Source organism: Mirounga angustirostris, unplaced genomic scaffold (genome assembly GCF_029215605.1).
Source record: "Mirounga angustirostris isolate CCGP_5_RB_7025 unplaced genomic scaffold, mMirAng1.0.hap1 SCAF_5, whole genome shotgun sequence".
Taxonomy (NCBI): Eukaryota; Metazoa; Chordata; class Mammalia; order Carnivora; family Phocidae; genus Mirounga; species Mirounga angustirostris.
In genome coordinates, this window is record NW_026991713.1 from 165,207,577 (window position 1) to 165,224,393 (window position 16,817).

Below are 16,817 nucleotides of genomic sequence, written 5' to 3' on the forward strand. Positions count from 1 at the left end.
TGGAGCCCAGGAGACTTGTGAATACATGATATTCACAGCCATTGGCCCTCAACTGCAAAGCCCCCAGGTTGGGAAAGGACAGTGAGAGTTTGAAAATTATAACTCTTACTTTTTTTAAAAATTAGTTAAAGCAGATCCAGAGTTATCCTTGCAATGTCACGCCTTCACTTACCTGGGTCAGTGCTGTTTCTTGAGTTGAAGAGAGACAGGCAGTGTTACAGCTGACCCTGTGTGCCTGAAGTGGCCCGGAGTGTCCTGCGTCTGGCCATCATCGCCATTCCTATACAGTAGTGGGGAGAAAATTGTCAGCTACTGCTCAAGCCCAGCAGAAGACGTCCCTTTCTAGCCTAGTGGTAATACGTGTTGCCTCCAGGCTGCTGCTATCAGTAGTTGGCTTGTAAATAGGAAATGAAGACTCCGCACTGAACTCGGTTTCTAAAATCATCCCAGGTATGGATTGGTGAGGGAAACATACCTCCTCACAGACTCTGTGTGAAGTCGTGTTGCCTGAAGCAAGCCTGCAGTAAGTGGGCTGGGCTCTCTAAAAGAAGCTGCCTTCTCACACCAGGGTCGAAGGCTCTGTCTTCTCAGATCCTTGTCCGATAATAGTCAGCCATTAATAGCGGATATGTATACTTGAGAATTCCAGACTACTTTCATGGCACATTCTTATTAGCATATGTTCGATTTTAATCCTCCCATTCATTCATTTTATTTATTCAACAAATGTTTACTGAATTTCTGTTATGGGTGAAAAGTTGGAAGTCCTCAAGAGCCACAGAAAAAAAGAGATCTTCTTAAGGAACTTCTGATCTCCCCTAAAGACTAATCAGTTTTTGCAGATAAGGGGGCACTGGGCCCTGAGCCTGGGCTAGGTGTGATGCCCCAGAAACCTGGATGAATTCATCAATAAGCCATCAATCACTTGCAGGGTGTGGCAGTTGGAGCCAGAGAAAAATCCAAGAGGCAAGTCTTGAAGGAATGTCAAATCCAAAGACTGTTTTGCATAATAAGTTTGAGGGAATCAAGAAAGGGAATTTGAGACTAAAATTAAAGGGATACCTCTGCTTCACTGCATACATAAAAATCATATCCAGGCCGATTATAGACCTAAATGTGAAAGGCAAAATAATAAAGTTTTTAGGAGACGATAAAGGAGAATATCTTCATGACCTTAAGAGGGAAGGATTTCTTAAATAGATCATAAAAAACACTGATCATTAATTTTAAAATGGATAACTTGGGCTCCATTAAAATCGATAATATTTATTTATTAGAAAGCATCATAAGGAGAGTAAAAAAGTATACCTTAAGTGGAATAAAATAATTAGAAACAAAGGACTCATTTGTAGAATATAGAGGATTCCTACAAATCAGTAAAAAAAAAAAAAAATGTGCAAAAGGCTTACTAGGAACTTCAAGCCCCTTACTATGGTTAGTTTAATGCATCACACACACACACATACTTAGAAAAGGGCTGTAAAAGAATTTAACTTACAATAAATGAGAAAATGGAAGCCCACAGAACCCTCAGGTTTGGTATTTAGCTAAAGTGGCTCACAGAACTCAGCAAAGTGCTGTACGGCCAGTTACAGTTTTATTATAAAGGATACAAATCAGGATCAGCCAAACAAAGAGACATGTAGGACAGGGACTGCAAGGGTCTCAAACACAGAGCTGTGCCCATTCCCCAGGGAATCAGGGTACTTCTCCCTCTCAGCAACATGTCAGTGCATTCACCAAGCAGGAAGCTCTCCACTGAACTTCAGCATCCATAGTTTTTATTGGGATCTAATTACATAGACGTGATTGACTGAATTATTGACCATGTGGTTGAAGTCAGTGCCAGCCAACATCCCCTATCCAGAGGTTGGCTGGCTTAAATTCCCAAATCTCTAATCACAGGGACACCAGCCAATTAGTGGCAGAGCCGGTTTCTGATCTTTTGATCTTTCTGTGACCAGCCCCCATCCTGAGTTATCTCATCTCGTAGCATAAATTCAAGTATGATCCAGGGAGCTCCAGAATAATGAAGACATTCCCGTTACATGGGAAAATCCAAGAATTTAGAGTCTCCCTACCAGGAACTGGGGACATAGTCCAGTCAGATTCCTTATTATACAATAGTAGCAGACTGAGTTCATTAGAAAATCTGTGATCAGAGCCTACAAGCTACCCCTGATATTTCAATGAGAGCAGTCACTTTTCATCCTGACCAACTTCAAGGACTTTTAAAACATCTTTTGCTTCCTTTGACAGACTGAGGAAGTGGAGTAGCAGAGCCAGGAACCACTTATGTACGTGAGGTGAGAGTTGGGGGACATTCCTTGGTCTTTGGGTTACCCTGCTTAAGCTCTCCTAGGAGACAATGTGGCTGGAGTGGAGGGCACAGCTCTGGAGTCCATCCGCCTGGGTTGGAATCTGGGCTCTGTGGCATTGAGCAAATCACTTCTCTGTGTCTCAGCTTCCTCATCTGTAAAGTGAGGACGGTATTAATAAGAGAGTACTAGTAAGAATTAACCATAATAATGTCTACAGAAAGCTTGTTACTAGGCACTCAAACAGTGTTAGTTGTTATTTTTAATATTAGGAGGAGTGTAAGATGATAAAATATTTTAACTGGAAGGGATTTGGAGACCGTTGACCCCACTACCCTGTTTGCAGGTAAGGAAGCTGATCCCCGAGAGGCGGTTATTTGCCATGGTCACCGCACAGTAGGACAGCCAGAGCCGCTTCCACCACCCCGCGTGGCTTCTGTGTGTGCTGTGCGTGCACAGGTTTTTGCAGGAATAGTTTTGGGAGTTGGTCAAGTCTGTCCTTGCCGATTTTAACGTACAGCGAGGTCTTGTTTGTAATCCACGTTGTCTCGTTGTAGGTAAGGGCTGCAGTTGGGCTAGGCCAGCCATGCCTTATCAGTCCCCTTCATATCTGAGTAATCATCAGGTACGTGTCCAGGGACACCAGCCAATTAGTGGCAAAGCTGGTTTCTGAACCCAGAGCTCCTGACGCAGCCGCTCAGAGCTCACACCCCTTTCCCACACTTCCTTAAGGCTGTGTTTTGTTCTGAATGATGTGGTCATGCCTTAGATCGTTTGGAACTTGAAAAGCTTTTTTAAAAATCTGATTTTTTCTTATAGTGTTGCTTGCCATTTTAGTTTTATTTTACATAATAACATTGTACTGACTGCATACTCTATACAAGGCATAAAATATCAAGCATTTTACATATGTAATATATAAATAACATATATGACACATACTGTATAATATATAATATGATATTCATATATGTAATATATGAATGAACTCATTCAGAGTTCAGACCACTCTGGCAAAGTAGGTGGTATTATACCTGTTGTACTGATGAGAAAATTAAGACTGAATAATTTGAATTAAGAGATTTTTTTTTATGACTTGCTGGGTTAATGGATAATAGACTGAAAAAGCACATGAACACTGCTATGCCATGTCAAAATCATGGATGACTTTGAGCTGATAATATTAATAGGTTTCAGGATTTTTGACTGCCTTTTTGCTAAGGAGCAAATGCTAAATGTTAGACATACACTCTATGTACGTATGTAACAGCAGTTATCATACCTTTTATAGATAAATTCCCTCTGTGAAATACACACACAGGGATCCACTTATTGAATGTTTCACAAGGCAGAATGCAGTGTCAGTTGACTCCAGCCTTGGAGTTGACTCCACAGCATCATTTCATCCTTGTATGTTTGTTGTAGCTTGTAGGGGCCACATGCAGCGAGAGGACTCAGAAGAAGCAGGAAGACAACAAAGCATCTCAGGAAGGATACTAGTCTTTCTTCTTGTCTTTGCGGTCCCTTTGGCGTTTGAATGGCAGTCGCTGTGTTCTCTAAATCTTCCTTTAAAGAACCTTGGTATCTACTCTTTCAAATGCAGAGTCAGCATGTCAGACCCCTGGACATGTGACATCCCTACCAGTGCCCCTGCAGTAGCTTCAATTGCAGGTGACAGTCGCAGTCATTCAGCAATGGGCAGGAGCAGCCCGTGCTTTGGCTGCCATCTGCCTGTCTGGCGTCCCAAAGCGACCGGCAGGCGTCTGAAAGCATCCCAGACTGAGGGAGTGTGTGCTTCCTTGGTAGTCCTTCCGAGGCAGCTGCTCTTGTGACCGTCTGTCCTCCTCGCTGCCTACCTGGCTCAGGCCAGGACTGCAGCTGGGTGCTGGGGAGAATGAAGTGTGACTCCACACCTGTAACCATATTCTATTTGTTTGCCCTAGGGAAGACTGCTGCCTTCAACAGAAGGGAAAGTTCTAGGACTGGCCGTCCCCCGCCGAGATCAGTGGAGCGTATGTACCATGGCCCGCATCTCCTGTTGGCTTGCCGGTCTCCTCCCACTGCGAGGGTGGGATGTCAATATACCTTTGGGCCTTCCTGAGTGATCTGCTTCCTCACTGCAGTGCTCTTGATCCTAATTACATGCACAACCCTGTGGATAAGAAGCCCGGAGGGAGCGTGTGCTTTCTGTTAAAACTGCTCTGGTCCTCGTCTTTTCTTACCAGATTCCAAACTTTTGTTTCAAGGGGAGGGTTTTAAAATGGAATTCTATAAGCAGAATTGGGCAGTTTCTTCTTGGAATAGGTTGTCTGTACATGTTCTGATGTTTCGTAGAACACTTGCTGTTTAAATGTATTGATGTGGATAATATTAAATATCTTAATTATTTAAATAATTCATTGTATTGTTTTTGAGAAGTTGAGGAATTACCGTATACATTTACAACTTAATGACTTTTGTATTTTATTTTTCAAAATAAAAGCTTTAAATGTGTGAAGCATTCTGGTGGTTTACATGTTTTTATTACTGTGATTTCAGAGAAGCAGTAAGACCTTATCAGACGGTGATTGATAAACCAAAGTTTCTTCAGTTGGCTGTATTGTAGGTATTCCCTTCTATGCATCATAACTTTTAAAAATTTTTTTATTTTAATTCCAGTATAGTTAACATACAGTGTGATATTAGTTTCAGGTGTACAATACAGTGATTCAACACTTCCATTCAATGCCCAGTGCTCTTCACAACAAGTGCACTCCTTAATCCCCATCACCTAGTTCACCCCTCCCTCTACTACCTCCCCTCTGGTAACCATCAGTTTGTTCTCCATAGTTAAGAGTCTGTTTCTTGGTTTGTCTCTCTCTCTTTTTTTTCTCCATTTGTTGGTTTCTTAAATTCCACATATGAGTGAAATTACATGGTATTTGTCTTTCTGTGACTTATTTTGCTTAGCATTATACTCTCTAGCTCCGTCCATGTTGTTACAAAACGGCAAGAGATCATTTCTTATGGCCAAATAATATTCCATTGTGTGTGTATGTGTACCACATCTTCCTTATCCATTCATCAGTCGCTGCACACTTGGACTGTTTCCATAATTTGACTATTGTAAATAATGCTATAAACATCAGGGTGCATGTATCCTTTTGAATTAGTGTTGTGGTTTTTTTTTTTTTATTCTTTGGGTAAATACCCCATAGTGCCTGGGCTCGTCCTATTTTTAACTTTTTAACTTTGGGTAAATTTGGTAAAATTTGGGTAAATACCCAAATACCCACCTATTTTTAACTTTTTTTTTTTTTAAAGATTTTTTTTATTTATTTGACAGAGACAGAGATAGCGAGAGCAGGAACACAAGTAGCAGGAGGGGGAGAGGGAGAAGCAGGCTTCCCCCCGAGGAGGGAGCCCGACGTGGGACTCGATCCCAGGACCTTGGGATCATGACCTGAGCCGAAGGCAGACGCTTAACGACTGAGCCACCCAGGCGCCCTATTTTTAACTTTTTGAGGAACCTCCATACTGTCTTCCATAGTGGCTACACCAGTTTGCATTTGCACCAACAGTGTACAAGGGTTCCTTTTTCTCCACATCTTCCCCAACACTTGTCATTTCTTGTGTTTTTGATTTTAGCCATTCTGACAGGTGTGAGGTGAGATCTCATTGTCGTTTTGATTTGCATTCCCCTGATGATGAGTGATGTTGAGCATCTTTTCATGTGTCTGTTGGCCATCTGTACGTCTTTGGAGAAATGTCTGTTCATGTCTCCTGCCCATTTTTAATTGGATTATTTATTTTTGGGGTGTTGAGTTGTATTAGTTCTTTATATATTTTGGATACTAACCCTTTGTCAGATACATCATTTGCAAATATCTGCTCCCATTCTGTAGGTTGCCTTTTAGTTTTGTTGATTGCTTTCTTTGCTGTGCAGAAACTTTTTATTTTGTTGAAGTCCCAGTAGTTTATTTTTGCTTGTATTTCTCTTGGCTCAGGAGACATATCTAGAAAAATGTAGTTAATGGCTGATGTCAGAGAAATTACTGCCTGTGCTCTCTTCTAGGATTTTTATGGTTTCAGGTCTCACATTTAGGTCTTTAATGTGTTTTGAGTTTATTTTTGTGTATAGTGTGAGAAAGTGACTCAGTTTCATTCTTTTGCATGTGGCTGTCCAGTTTTCCCAACACCATTTGTTGAAGAGACTTTTTCCTATTGCATATTCTTTCCTCCTCTGTTGAAGATTAATTGACATGCATCTTAACTTCTTAAGATTTTGCTGTAATTTATTTCATGAAGACCTATCATCCATTTGTCTCAGAATCCTGTTCTATTTCATGCCTGCCTACTACATTTACGGACAGAGAAGTTACTGTTCCCAGCTGTTTTCTAGAAGCCATTGTTCTACAATACAGAACAACCAGACAACAATAGTAATTTCTATTTATTGAGGGTCTTCTATGTGCGAGACACTGAACAAGGTGTTTTATGTGTTTTCTTATGCCTGGCTTGAGAATTCTGCATCTTCTGGTCTTATCCATCAGCAAATAATATTTTCTACCTAGTCATGCAAGCCAGAAACCCAAGAGTCTTTCCTTCCCTTTTTTCCCCCACGTACAAGATCTTTGATTCTACCTTTAAAATATTTCTTGAATCCATCTACTTCCCTTCAGCTCCACTGCCCCCACCCTAATGGAAGACAGCACCGTCTGTCACCCAGACCGTTGCAATAGAGAGCGTCCTAAATAATATCCCCATCCCTAATCTTCCCCCCCCCCCAAAGTTTAGCACACAGCAGAGTAATAGTTTTACAATGCACATATAGTTATGTCCTTCGCCTTACCCTCTCTTTTAGAATAGAACCCACGTTCCTGCCATGATCCAGCCACTGCCCTTCTTTCCATCTCCCCCACCTCACTCCTTGTGCTCTAAGGTTCTTTGCGTCTCCTGGAAACACACCAAGCTTTTCCTGCCTCTGCACATACTATTCCTCTCTCTGGAATGTTCTTCCCTTTGCTTTTTGCCTGATAGCCTCCTTCTCAGTTCTCTGGTCTCAATAAATTCCATTTCCTCAGAGAGACTTTTCCTGATCCCTTGAACTAAAAAGTAGATGCCCTTCCTGACTCTCTTCATCACAGTATCACCTTATCAGACTTGGCAGTTTTTAATCTGTTGACTTTTTTTTTATTGTCAGTCTCCTATACTAGGTGGCAATTTCCTGGAAGACAGAGACTGTAACATTTTCTTGTCCATTTTGGTATCTCTGGCACCTAGCAAAGTGTCTGGCACATTCTAGGAACCCAGGAAAATACTTGGTAAATGATTAATTCTCCCAGAAACCTCTGGCATATCATTTTACAGATGAGAAAACGGGCTCCCCTGGATCAAGTCCCTTAGACAAGGCCCCTCAGATAGTGCAATCATGGTGAGCTGCTACTTCAGTCCACACCTGACCTGAACATCCCTCTTTCCAGTCCTCTCCCCCAGGCCTGTCCCCTTCAGTTGAAAAGGAATACTGCTGTCCTATCAATCCTTTGTTCAAAAACCTTCTTTGATTCTCTAATGCCTAACACATTACATCTGAACTGTTCTGCCTCCACAATGCGGCCTTCCTACTTTCTTGCATACAGTATGCCTCCTGCCTGTCTCCTTACACTCCTCCACTTTCTGCTTCTTTCAGATGCCTGAAAACCCTCTCCCCTCTACCTGGGAAATCCCAGCCTCATTAGGGGCTCAGCTGCTTTCAGTGCCATTTCTCCTTACACAACTGCTCCAACCTCCAAATTGTAATAAAGTCAGCTTTAGCTTAACATAATATTTACTTGTTTGCTTATTTCTGGTGTTAGTCTCATGTCATTGACTTTGTAGGGAGGAGGTCACATACTCCTCTAGAACCTCTCAGAATGGGAGAGGAGGACTTTTTTTTTAACTATAACGCAGCCTGCCTCCAGAACTTGCCCCAAAGGAGACGTGAGTTTTATTTCTCCCACCTGCCCACCCCTAGAGACTCCACTATTACAGGCAGGTGTGTATTGGAATAGGAAAAGGGCAGAGAAGGGCGCCTGGGTGGCTCAGTTGGTTGGGCGACTGCCTTCGGCTCAGGTCATGATCCCTGGGTCCTGGGATCGAGTCCCACATCGGGCTCCCTGCTCGGCAGGGAGCCTGCTTCTCCCTCTGACCCTCTCCTCTCTTATGCTGTTTCTCTCTCGCTCGCTCTCTAATAAATAAATAAATAAAATCTTTAAAAAAAAAAAAAGGAAAAGGGCAGAGAACCACTGCACAAAATGGCTGACTCGGGGGAAAAACGGAAACCTCGGCACAACTGGCTTCATCTTCAGATGCTGTGCTATTTCCATCCCTGTTGACTTTCCCTCTTTCACAAAGCTTTCTTTCTTTCTGGCCCAAGCACACTTCTTTTGAGCCCTATGAAGAAGAGCGTTTCTGTTTCCTGTTGACCTCTTCGATCTCATGTATGAAGATGACTGTCTATGTGATTGGGTGAAACCAAATGGAACTCCTGTTGAACAGATGAAAGATGGCTGGAGTAAAATTTAAAAGGAGGCAACAGGAGGGGACCAGGTAGACATGTGGCCTCTGATTATCGGAGTGCTTCCTGGAGCCAGTTGTAGCCATTGGCCACAGACAGCAAGTGAACCTGCAAGGCCAGAGAGGCTGGTGTCCTCGGAGGCCACAGGAAGAGCTCAAGAGAGCATCAGCCAGGAAGAATCCGAGAATTTAAAAATGAGAGAGAGGAAAAAAACCCAGCCACCTCAGTAATCACTTAATCCAGGAATCGGTCTATTAACACTTATCAAGAACTTGTCATGGGCCAGGCCCTTTGCTAACCATTTTACATGTCTAATCTCATTTATTTTTTTTTTTTTTTAAGATTTTATTTATTTGGGCGCCTGGGTGGCTCAGTTGGTTAAGCGACTGCCTTCGGCTCAGGTCATCATCCTGGAGTCCCTGGATGAGTCCCGCATCGGGCTCCCTGCTCGGCAGGGAGTCTGCTTCTCCCGCTGACCCTCCCCCCTCTCATGCTCTCTCTATCTCATTCTCTCTCAAATAAATGAATAAAATCTTTAAAAAAAAAAAAGATTTTATTTATTTATTTGACAGGAAGAGAGACAGCGAGAGAGGGAACACAAGCAGGGGGAGTGGGAGAAGGAGAAGCAGGCTCCCCGCGGAGCAGGGAGCCCGATGCGGGGCTCGATCCCAGGACCCTGGGACCATGACCTGAGCCGAAGGCAGACGCTTAACGACTGAGCCACCCAGGCGCCCCCATGTCTAATCTCATTTAATTCTCGTAACTACCATCTGAGGTATGTACTGTTGCGACCCACATTTTACAAACATTGGCTCCGGGGGGTAAAGTACCTAGTACAGCTAGTAACAGAGTCGGGATTCAAACATAGGCAACCTGGCTCCAGAGCCGACACCCTAACCACCACTCTGCATCTCAATAATCACCTTTATACCAGAATAGAAACTTGCCATTAGCGTTGAGTTGCAACTGTTAAAAGTGCCTCCCTTGTACTTAGTAATTTGCTAGGTGTAATTAGGTGGTGCGCCAAGAAGTATAGGCAGATCACTGCCTTTGGGAATTTATGGTCTTGATAAAAGTCAAGAAAAATGCCCATAAAACAATTATTTCGGGTTCTAACAAAATGTACGTAGTATCACCTACCAAAACCTGGCTAGTAGGTGATAGATAAGTAATGGTCTAGGCAAGACTCCGTTCAGTGTTATCCCCAAATCTGTATTTCTAAAGGAGCTGTCTGGACTTTTCTCATGGGAGGTCAGTATTTTCAGCATTGAGTTCTCTTCCCTGCTTGTCACTATCCACTGCAGTCTTCTGCAGACACTTTAGGTCTTTGTGTAAAGCAGAGCATTCAGAGTTATTCTGAATTGGGCAAAAGAGGTAATTTTTATTCATTTTGTGTTGAAATCCTAACAAAGCAGTTCATTATTTGATTATTGTGTGTGTATGTGTGTGTGTGTGTGAGAGAGAAAGAGAGAGTTTTGTTAGAGATAAAAATAAAGGAGTTTGATTCTTCCTTTGGAGCTGATTATTACCGAAGGTCCAAAATTGAATCATTTTCACAATAAAACCACTATTTTTGTTCTTATATATTACAGAAATGGCTTTAAGGCCTTACTTTGAGAAAGCCTAAAATGACCTCTATTGGCAAAACATGGAATGACTACTGAACTTGTTTTCAAGTTGAAAAAAAAATAAGGGAATATATGTGTCATGCATGGTTGGCTTTCTCTACGAAACTGTCCATTGTGATACAGTTTTTGGAAATAAAAAAGTTGAAGAATCTAGTGAAAGGGTGTACTGGTTAAATGAATTGTGGTACATCCACATAATAGAACTCAGCTAATAAATATGATATTGTAGAAAAAGATTTGGGCGCCTGGATGGCTCAGTTGGTTAAGCGACTGCCTTCGGCTCAGGTCATGATCCTGGAGTCCCCGGATCGAGTCCCGCATCGGGCTACTTGCTCGGCGGGGAGTCTGCTTCTCCCTCTCCCGCTCCCCCCTCTTGTGCTCTCTCTCAAATAAATAAATAAAATCTTTAAAAAAAAAAAAAAAAGATTTAATAACACAGAAAAATGTTCATGTTACATTAAGTGAAAACTTGAGATCACAAAGCTGTTTATTATGATCCCATTTTTATTATTTAAAGGATAGGCAGGAAACAGAATAGCTAAATTGATAAACAACTGAAAGGACGTGTTCCAAAATGTTAAGTGTTATCTCTTGGTGGTGGAATTGTGGGGATTCTTGTTTTCTTCTTTCTGCTTAATTGTTTTCTTTTTTTTTTTTTTAAGATTTTATTTATTTATTCATGAGAGACAGAGAGAGAGAGAGAGGGGCAGAGGGAGAAGCAGGCTCCCAAGGAGCAGGGAGCCTGATGTGGGACTCGATCCCAGGACCCTGGGATCATGACCTGAGCCAAAGGCAGACGCTTAACCATCTGAGCCACCCAGGTGCCCCTAATTCTGTTTTCTAAACGTGCTTTGATCAACATGAATTATTTTTGTAAAAAAGTAAACAATGACTTATTATGTTCTTAGATATCATTAGGCATGGAAATTATTCATAGGAAAGATTTCAGAACTTCAGTGGAATGGACAGCTTCACACGATGCCATTTCAATAGTGATTTATTTCAGTCTACATATTTTCCAAGAATGTCACCATCTCTAAATAAGAAATAATCCTTGTGGTCCAGAACTACTTTGGGGCCTCCGTATTCTGGGAGAAGAACCTTATCCCCAACTTTCAGGCTAATTGGTTGAATCTCTCCACCCTTTCCTTTAGAGCCTGATCCAGTCATTACTACTGTTGCCTGCAGTACTTTTCTTGAGAATTTTCTGGAAGCAGAATGCCTCCTTGCAACTAAAACTCAGTCAAAGAGGGGAAGAAACCTTCTCAATCCTGTCCTGAAGTGACTGGCTGCCTCAGTTTCCACTCTGCTCTCGTACCACCACCACAAGGAGACCCCAAAAAAACAATACTTTTTTTAAGGAAACAAATCAAGAGATCGAACCCCCTAATCCCACAGATTAAAACAAAACAAAACAAAATAAAACAAAAAAAAAAAACAAAACAAAACAAAAAAAAAAACTGGGGTCTTGAGTAGTGCTGCAACTTACCCAAAACTACACATCTAGTGAGACTTAACATTGACTTTCCGTTCATTCATTTTCTAGTAAGTCTCATTTATCCAATCTTCGGGTAAATTAGTAATATTAATAATCTGAAGACTTGGTTATTGATTGTTCTTCACAAAGGAATAACTGAGACTTGAATCAGAAATGAAGCAGGGTTTCAGCCATTTGGACGTTTGGATGGAGCACATTTGAAAAGATCACGATGCAGTTAGGATGCATTTATTTGTCTTACCCGGGGGTTGGCAAGTTATAGCCAGTGAGCCAAATCTGGCCACACGTACCATATATGTCTTGTCTGTGACTTTCTCTCTACAGCTGCAAGTTGAGTAGAGACAAACTATATGGCCTACCAAGCTGAAAATATTTCCCGTGTCTCTTAACAGAAAAAATACGCAAACCCTTGCTCTAGAGATTATTTTAATCCTATCCTGCCTCAGGACATTTAAATATTTCACTACACCTTAATGTCTCTAGCCAACCAAAGGGACTCTCAGCTGGCAATTTCAAGAAACGTCAAAACAAACATCAGAGCTAGGAAGCCCCCAAATGGCAAGTTCTTTTTCCCTGATACTCTTTTTCTGCCTCAGAAAAGCAGGCCCTTCCCAGCCTCAAATCCAATAGTCTCTGAGTGGGTCAGGATGCCTAGGAAGACAAAGAATGTAAATGCGGGAGAGGACCCAAAAGAAAGGAACATCAGGAGACAGGGTGCATTTTCTCAGGGTGCAGGGGATTATATTTCCCCTAAATTCTTTTTCCACTTGATGGAATCATGTTCCCTTAAGCTGGGAAGTGCTTAAGCCTGAAATGATAGACCAATGAAAATACAAAACAAACTGGGCATGAGGTGGGAGGGAGAATAGGGGATGTGGCTCCAGTATCCTCACCCACCCATGGGATTTGACCATAATCCTTCCAGAGGTGACTGGAGACATAAGGTATGAGAAAGTAACATGCAATAATAGTAGGTAGGACAACGATGGACCCTCAAACTACATTCATAAAACACCATTTTCATGGAATTCTAGATGTTATTTTTGCATCTGTTTCATACGTTATTTTTGTCTTATTATAATTAATAAGTGAAAATAGAAAACAACATTCATCAAAAGCCTACATGTAAAGAGCTTGGGATGAGAGTCCTTCAGGGCCCATGTCATCTTGCACAGGGAAGATGTCCATGGTTACCAGTGTGCACCCCAAACCAAACAGTGTTCCCTTAGTGTTCACTCTGGATAAGACTCCTAGGACTTCTCACAACTTGATGGGAGCTCCTTCCCACCAGCCCAGAGTGATGGCATTCTGGAATTCCCTACCTCTTTGATATTAATAACAGCAATTCATGTCCCTATATACTAATAATACCAATAAAATACAAGAAGAAAAAGTATATGGAGGTAATAATCCGAATGTGATCATTACACAAATTTCTTTCAGTATTCATCTATTGAATTCCTATGTGCCATGCATTGTACTGGACCTTGGAGATATTACAACGAGTAGTAAGACAACAAAATGGATGCCTCCACCCTGCTTTTTGACATCCAGGAAGGCATATACTGGGAAGTCTGCTACAGCCACAGCAAAAAGGAAAACTTTTAACACTTCCACATTCGAGCTTGCCTCCCCAAAGAGTAAGAATCATGGCCTCCGACTCAGTGTTTGCTTTCCCCCTCCGAATCTCAAGTGCACTGATCTGCTTGGTGAAAGTTAGGTCATGCGTGGAATCCAGGATACAAGGTACTCTGGGAAAAGTAGCTTTTAGATTTTAAGTTTCTAGCATTCAGTGAGGCACACTTAAGAGGGATCAGAAAAGAAGTGAGAGAGCCAATCTGAACATCAGTCACATTTATCAAGCAGTTGATAGGAAGAGGAAGTCCAGGCTAAGGAATAGCAGTGGGTAACGAAAGGGGTGCATCAGAGGCTGGGGGACAGCTGAGCTGGGTTGAGAGCAAGTGGGCCATTAACCAAGCTTTTGTGCCTTGGGAAGCTGTTGGCAAATAACTCAAGACTGCCTTCTTCCTCCTCAAGGCTGGGAGAGCAAGGGAAAGCCAACCCTCTAACTCCCTTCTCTCTGTCATGATATTTCTCCCTTTGTGCCCAATGGATAAGAAACAAGGAGTTGAGAGAGAATTGGGGGAAATAAAAGAGGATGGAAACATTTGGTGGGAAGATGCTGAGTCAGGTTTTGAAGATGTTAAGTTCAAACTGCCCTTAGGGACATCCACCAGCTGGAGAGGTGAAGTAGTCAGTTTTATGTAAGATAAGGGTATGAAGTTCAGGAGAAGCAGCTGGGTTGGAAATTTAAATTTAGAATCTTTAATGTATAGATGGCGGTTGAAACCATGGGAGTAGACAGAATCACCTTGAGAGTGTATGTAAAGCAAGAAGGAAGAAAGCCAAGGGCTAATTTCGGGATCCAACAGCTCTGAAAAGGTGAGAGGGTGAATGAGCCGTACAAAGGAGATGGGAAGGAGATGGAGAGGAGAGACAGAAGAGGCTCATGGAATTCAAAGGAGAAGGATTTTAAGAGAGAGAAACTGGTCAACAGTGGCATGCTTGAGAGAGTTCAAGAAGGACAGATCGCTGGGCTTGGCAATTAGAAGGCCACTCTGATCTTGGGGAGAGCAGCTTCAGTGAGGGTGGGAAGTCTACCTTGCAATGGGAATAAGGGAGTGGAGGAAGCAGTGGGGACTCTTGTGAGGATACTGGCTACAAAGAGACAGAGAAAGAAGCTGTGCTACCTAGAGAAGGATGAAGGATTGAAGAAGAATTTTTATTTATTATGATGGGAGAAACTGACACATAAAATAGGCTGCAGCAAAGGAAACAATATAGAGGGAGAGACTGAAAATTCAGGAGAGAAAAGGGCTAACTGGTGGAGCAAGTGCAATCCTGGAAAAGTTAGAACCTCCTTGGGAGACTTAGCCTCAAACCCAGAGAAGAGGATTAATGTGCAGGGGAGATGGTAGGAGGTCGAGGGAGTTCTTTATGCCTGATAGCCTCATTGCTCTATGCCATAAAAGCCAAATTGCCATTTGCTGGATGGAGGGGCGATTTCCTGGAGTGCAGAGGGGTCTTGGAAAGAATGAAAAGATTGGAACTAGATGGGCACCTGGGTGGCTCAGTCGTTATGCGTCTGCCTTCGGCTCAGGTCATGATCCCAGGGTCCTGGGATCGAGTCCCGCATCGGGCTCCCTGCTCCACGGGAAGCCTGCTTCTCCCTCTCCTGCTCCCCCTGCTTGTGTTCCCTCTCTCGCTGTGTCTCTCTCGGTCAAAGAAATAGTGGAGTTCATTGGGGGTGAGATGATGGCAGTGGGAAGCACTGGTAACTTGGCTTTGGGGAAATTAAAGAATTAGGGGGAGAGTGGGCAGTGAATGCCAAGTGTCTGGCTGCATAAGAATCCGAAGAAATAAACAAGTCAGGCAAGAAAAAAAAAAAATTCCAATGCCCTGGGGCGCCTGCGTAGCACAATTGGTTAAGCGTTGGACTCTTGGTTTCGGCTCAGGTCATGATCTCAGGGTCATGAGATCGAGCCCCACGTGAGGCTCCATGCTCAGCACGGAATCTGCCTAAGACGGTTTCTCTCTCTCCCTCTCCCCCTCCTCACCCTCTAAAATAAATCTTAAAAAAAAAAAAAAAATTCCAGGGGCACCTGGGTGGCTCAGTTGTTAAGTGTCTGCCTTAGGCTCAGGTCATGATCCCAGGGTCCTGGGATCGAGCCCCGCATCGGGCTCCCTGCTCAGTGGGAAGCCTGCTTCTCCCTCTCCCACTCCCCCTGCTTGTGTTCTCTCTCGCGCTATGTCTCTCTGTCAAATAAATAAAAAATCTTAAAAAAAAAAAAAAGTTTGAAACTAGAAAAGGAAGCTGACTTGGATATTGACTGGGTTTATTGTGGTAATCTTTTTGCAATTTATACAGATATTGAACCATTATGTTTGTACACCAGAAACTAATATAATGTTATATGTCAATTATACCTCAATTTAAAAAAAAGAGAGCTGACTAGAAGAAACACACGGACAGATGGCCCAGGGGCACTGTTCATCATGCATTTTTAGTGGTACCAGTTCACATGGTGATGGCGCTCACCCAGAGGCAGAGCATGGAAGGCTGATGGGTTAATCTGATGGGTTTTGTCCCATGGTCAGGTGCTGGAAAGGGAACACACAAAGGCATTCCCTATGGAGATGCTTAAATGGATACATAGGATCTTGGTAGGATAGGGGAGAAAATAAAATCCAGTGATTTTAGTTTATCAGATACCTGAGAGAAAAGGGTGGGAGGGTAAGGGACCAGCAGTCATAAGGAAATAGAAAAGCAAGTAAACCAGGTTTTGGCAAAGAGATGGAAGAACAGAATCTAGTGATCAAAGATCAATGTACTGGAGTTAAAACTTGGGAGGTAGAAGAGTTCTGAGTCCCAGCAAAATTCCTCCACAGAGTATTTGCACTTTTTTTTTTTTTTTGCTCTTTTCTCTTTCTTTTTTTCCCATTTTCCCTTCACTTCACTCGGAACCAAGCTTTTTTCTTTACCCCTTTCTGAAACAAGGATACTCGTCAAGAGCTTTAAATGCAGGAGTGACGTGACTCGATATGTTCAGAGCAGCAAGAGATATTAAAATAAGGCTCATAGCAGCATTGATTGTCATACTACAACACTAGGAAATAAATATTCGTCAATAGTGGCATGGATAATACTGCATTTATTTAAAGTCTAAAAACATGGGCACCTGGGTGGCTCAGTCGGTTAAGTGTCTGCCTTCGGCTCAGGTCATGATCTCAGGGTCCTGGGATTGAGTCCCACATCGGGCTCCCTGCTCAGCGGGGAG

At 42.6% G+C, this 16,817-nt stretch overlaps 1 protein-coding gene and 1 long non-coding RNA gene across 9 annotated transcripts in view; one reads left to right on the forward strand and one right to left on the reverse strand.

Moving 5' to 3' along the window:
- Nucleotides 1–4,818, forward strand: part of TPST1 (tyrosylprotein sulfotransferase 1) — a 164,376-nt gene extending 159,558 nt beyond the window's left edge. For 5 of the 8 annotated variants that reach the window (XM_064593058.1, XM_064593060.1, XM_064593057.1 and 2 more), the window contains 3 exons: nucleotides 2,260–2,297; nucleotides 2,876–2,943; nucleotides 4,262–4,818. In XM_064593058.1, the coding sequence (XP_064449128.1) occupies nucleotides 2,260–2,297; nucleotides 2,876–2,943; nucleotides 4,262–4,423 (268 nt within the window). In that variant the 3' untranslated portion in view covers nucleotides 4,424–4,818. Of the gene's footprint in view, nucleotides 1–2,259; nucleotides 2,307–2,875; nucleotides 2,944–4,261 lie in introns of those variants that run through there. The other 3 variants (XM_064593063.1, XM_064593062.1, XM_064593061.1) reach the window with 3 other exon arrangements.
- LOC135364578 (uncharacterized) overlaps nucleotides 1–16,817 on the reverse strand; it is a 33,894-nt gene that overhangs the window by 13,192 nt on the left and 3,885 nt on the right. Inside the window, exon 2 of the long non-coding RNA XR_010411972.1 lies at nucleotides 173–280. This is a non-coding gene — a long non-coding RNA (uncharacterized LOC135364578). The remainder of the gene's footprint in view (nucleotides 1–172; nucleotides 281–16,817) is intronic.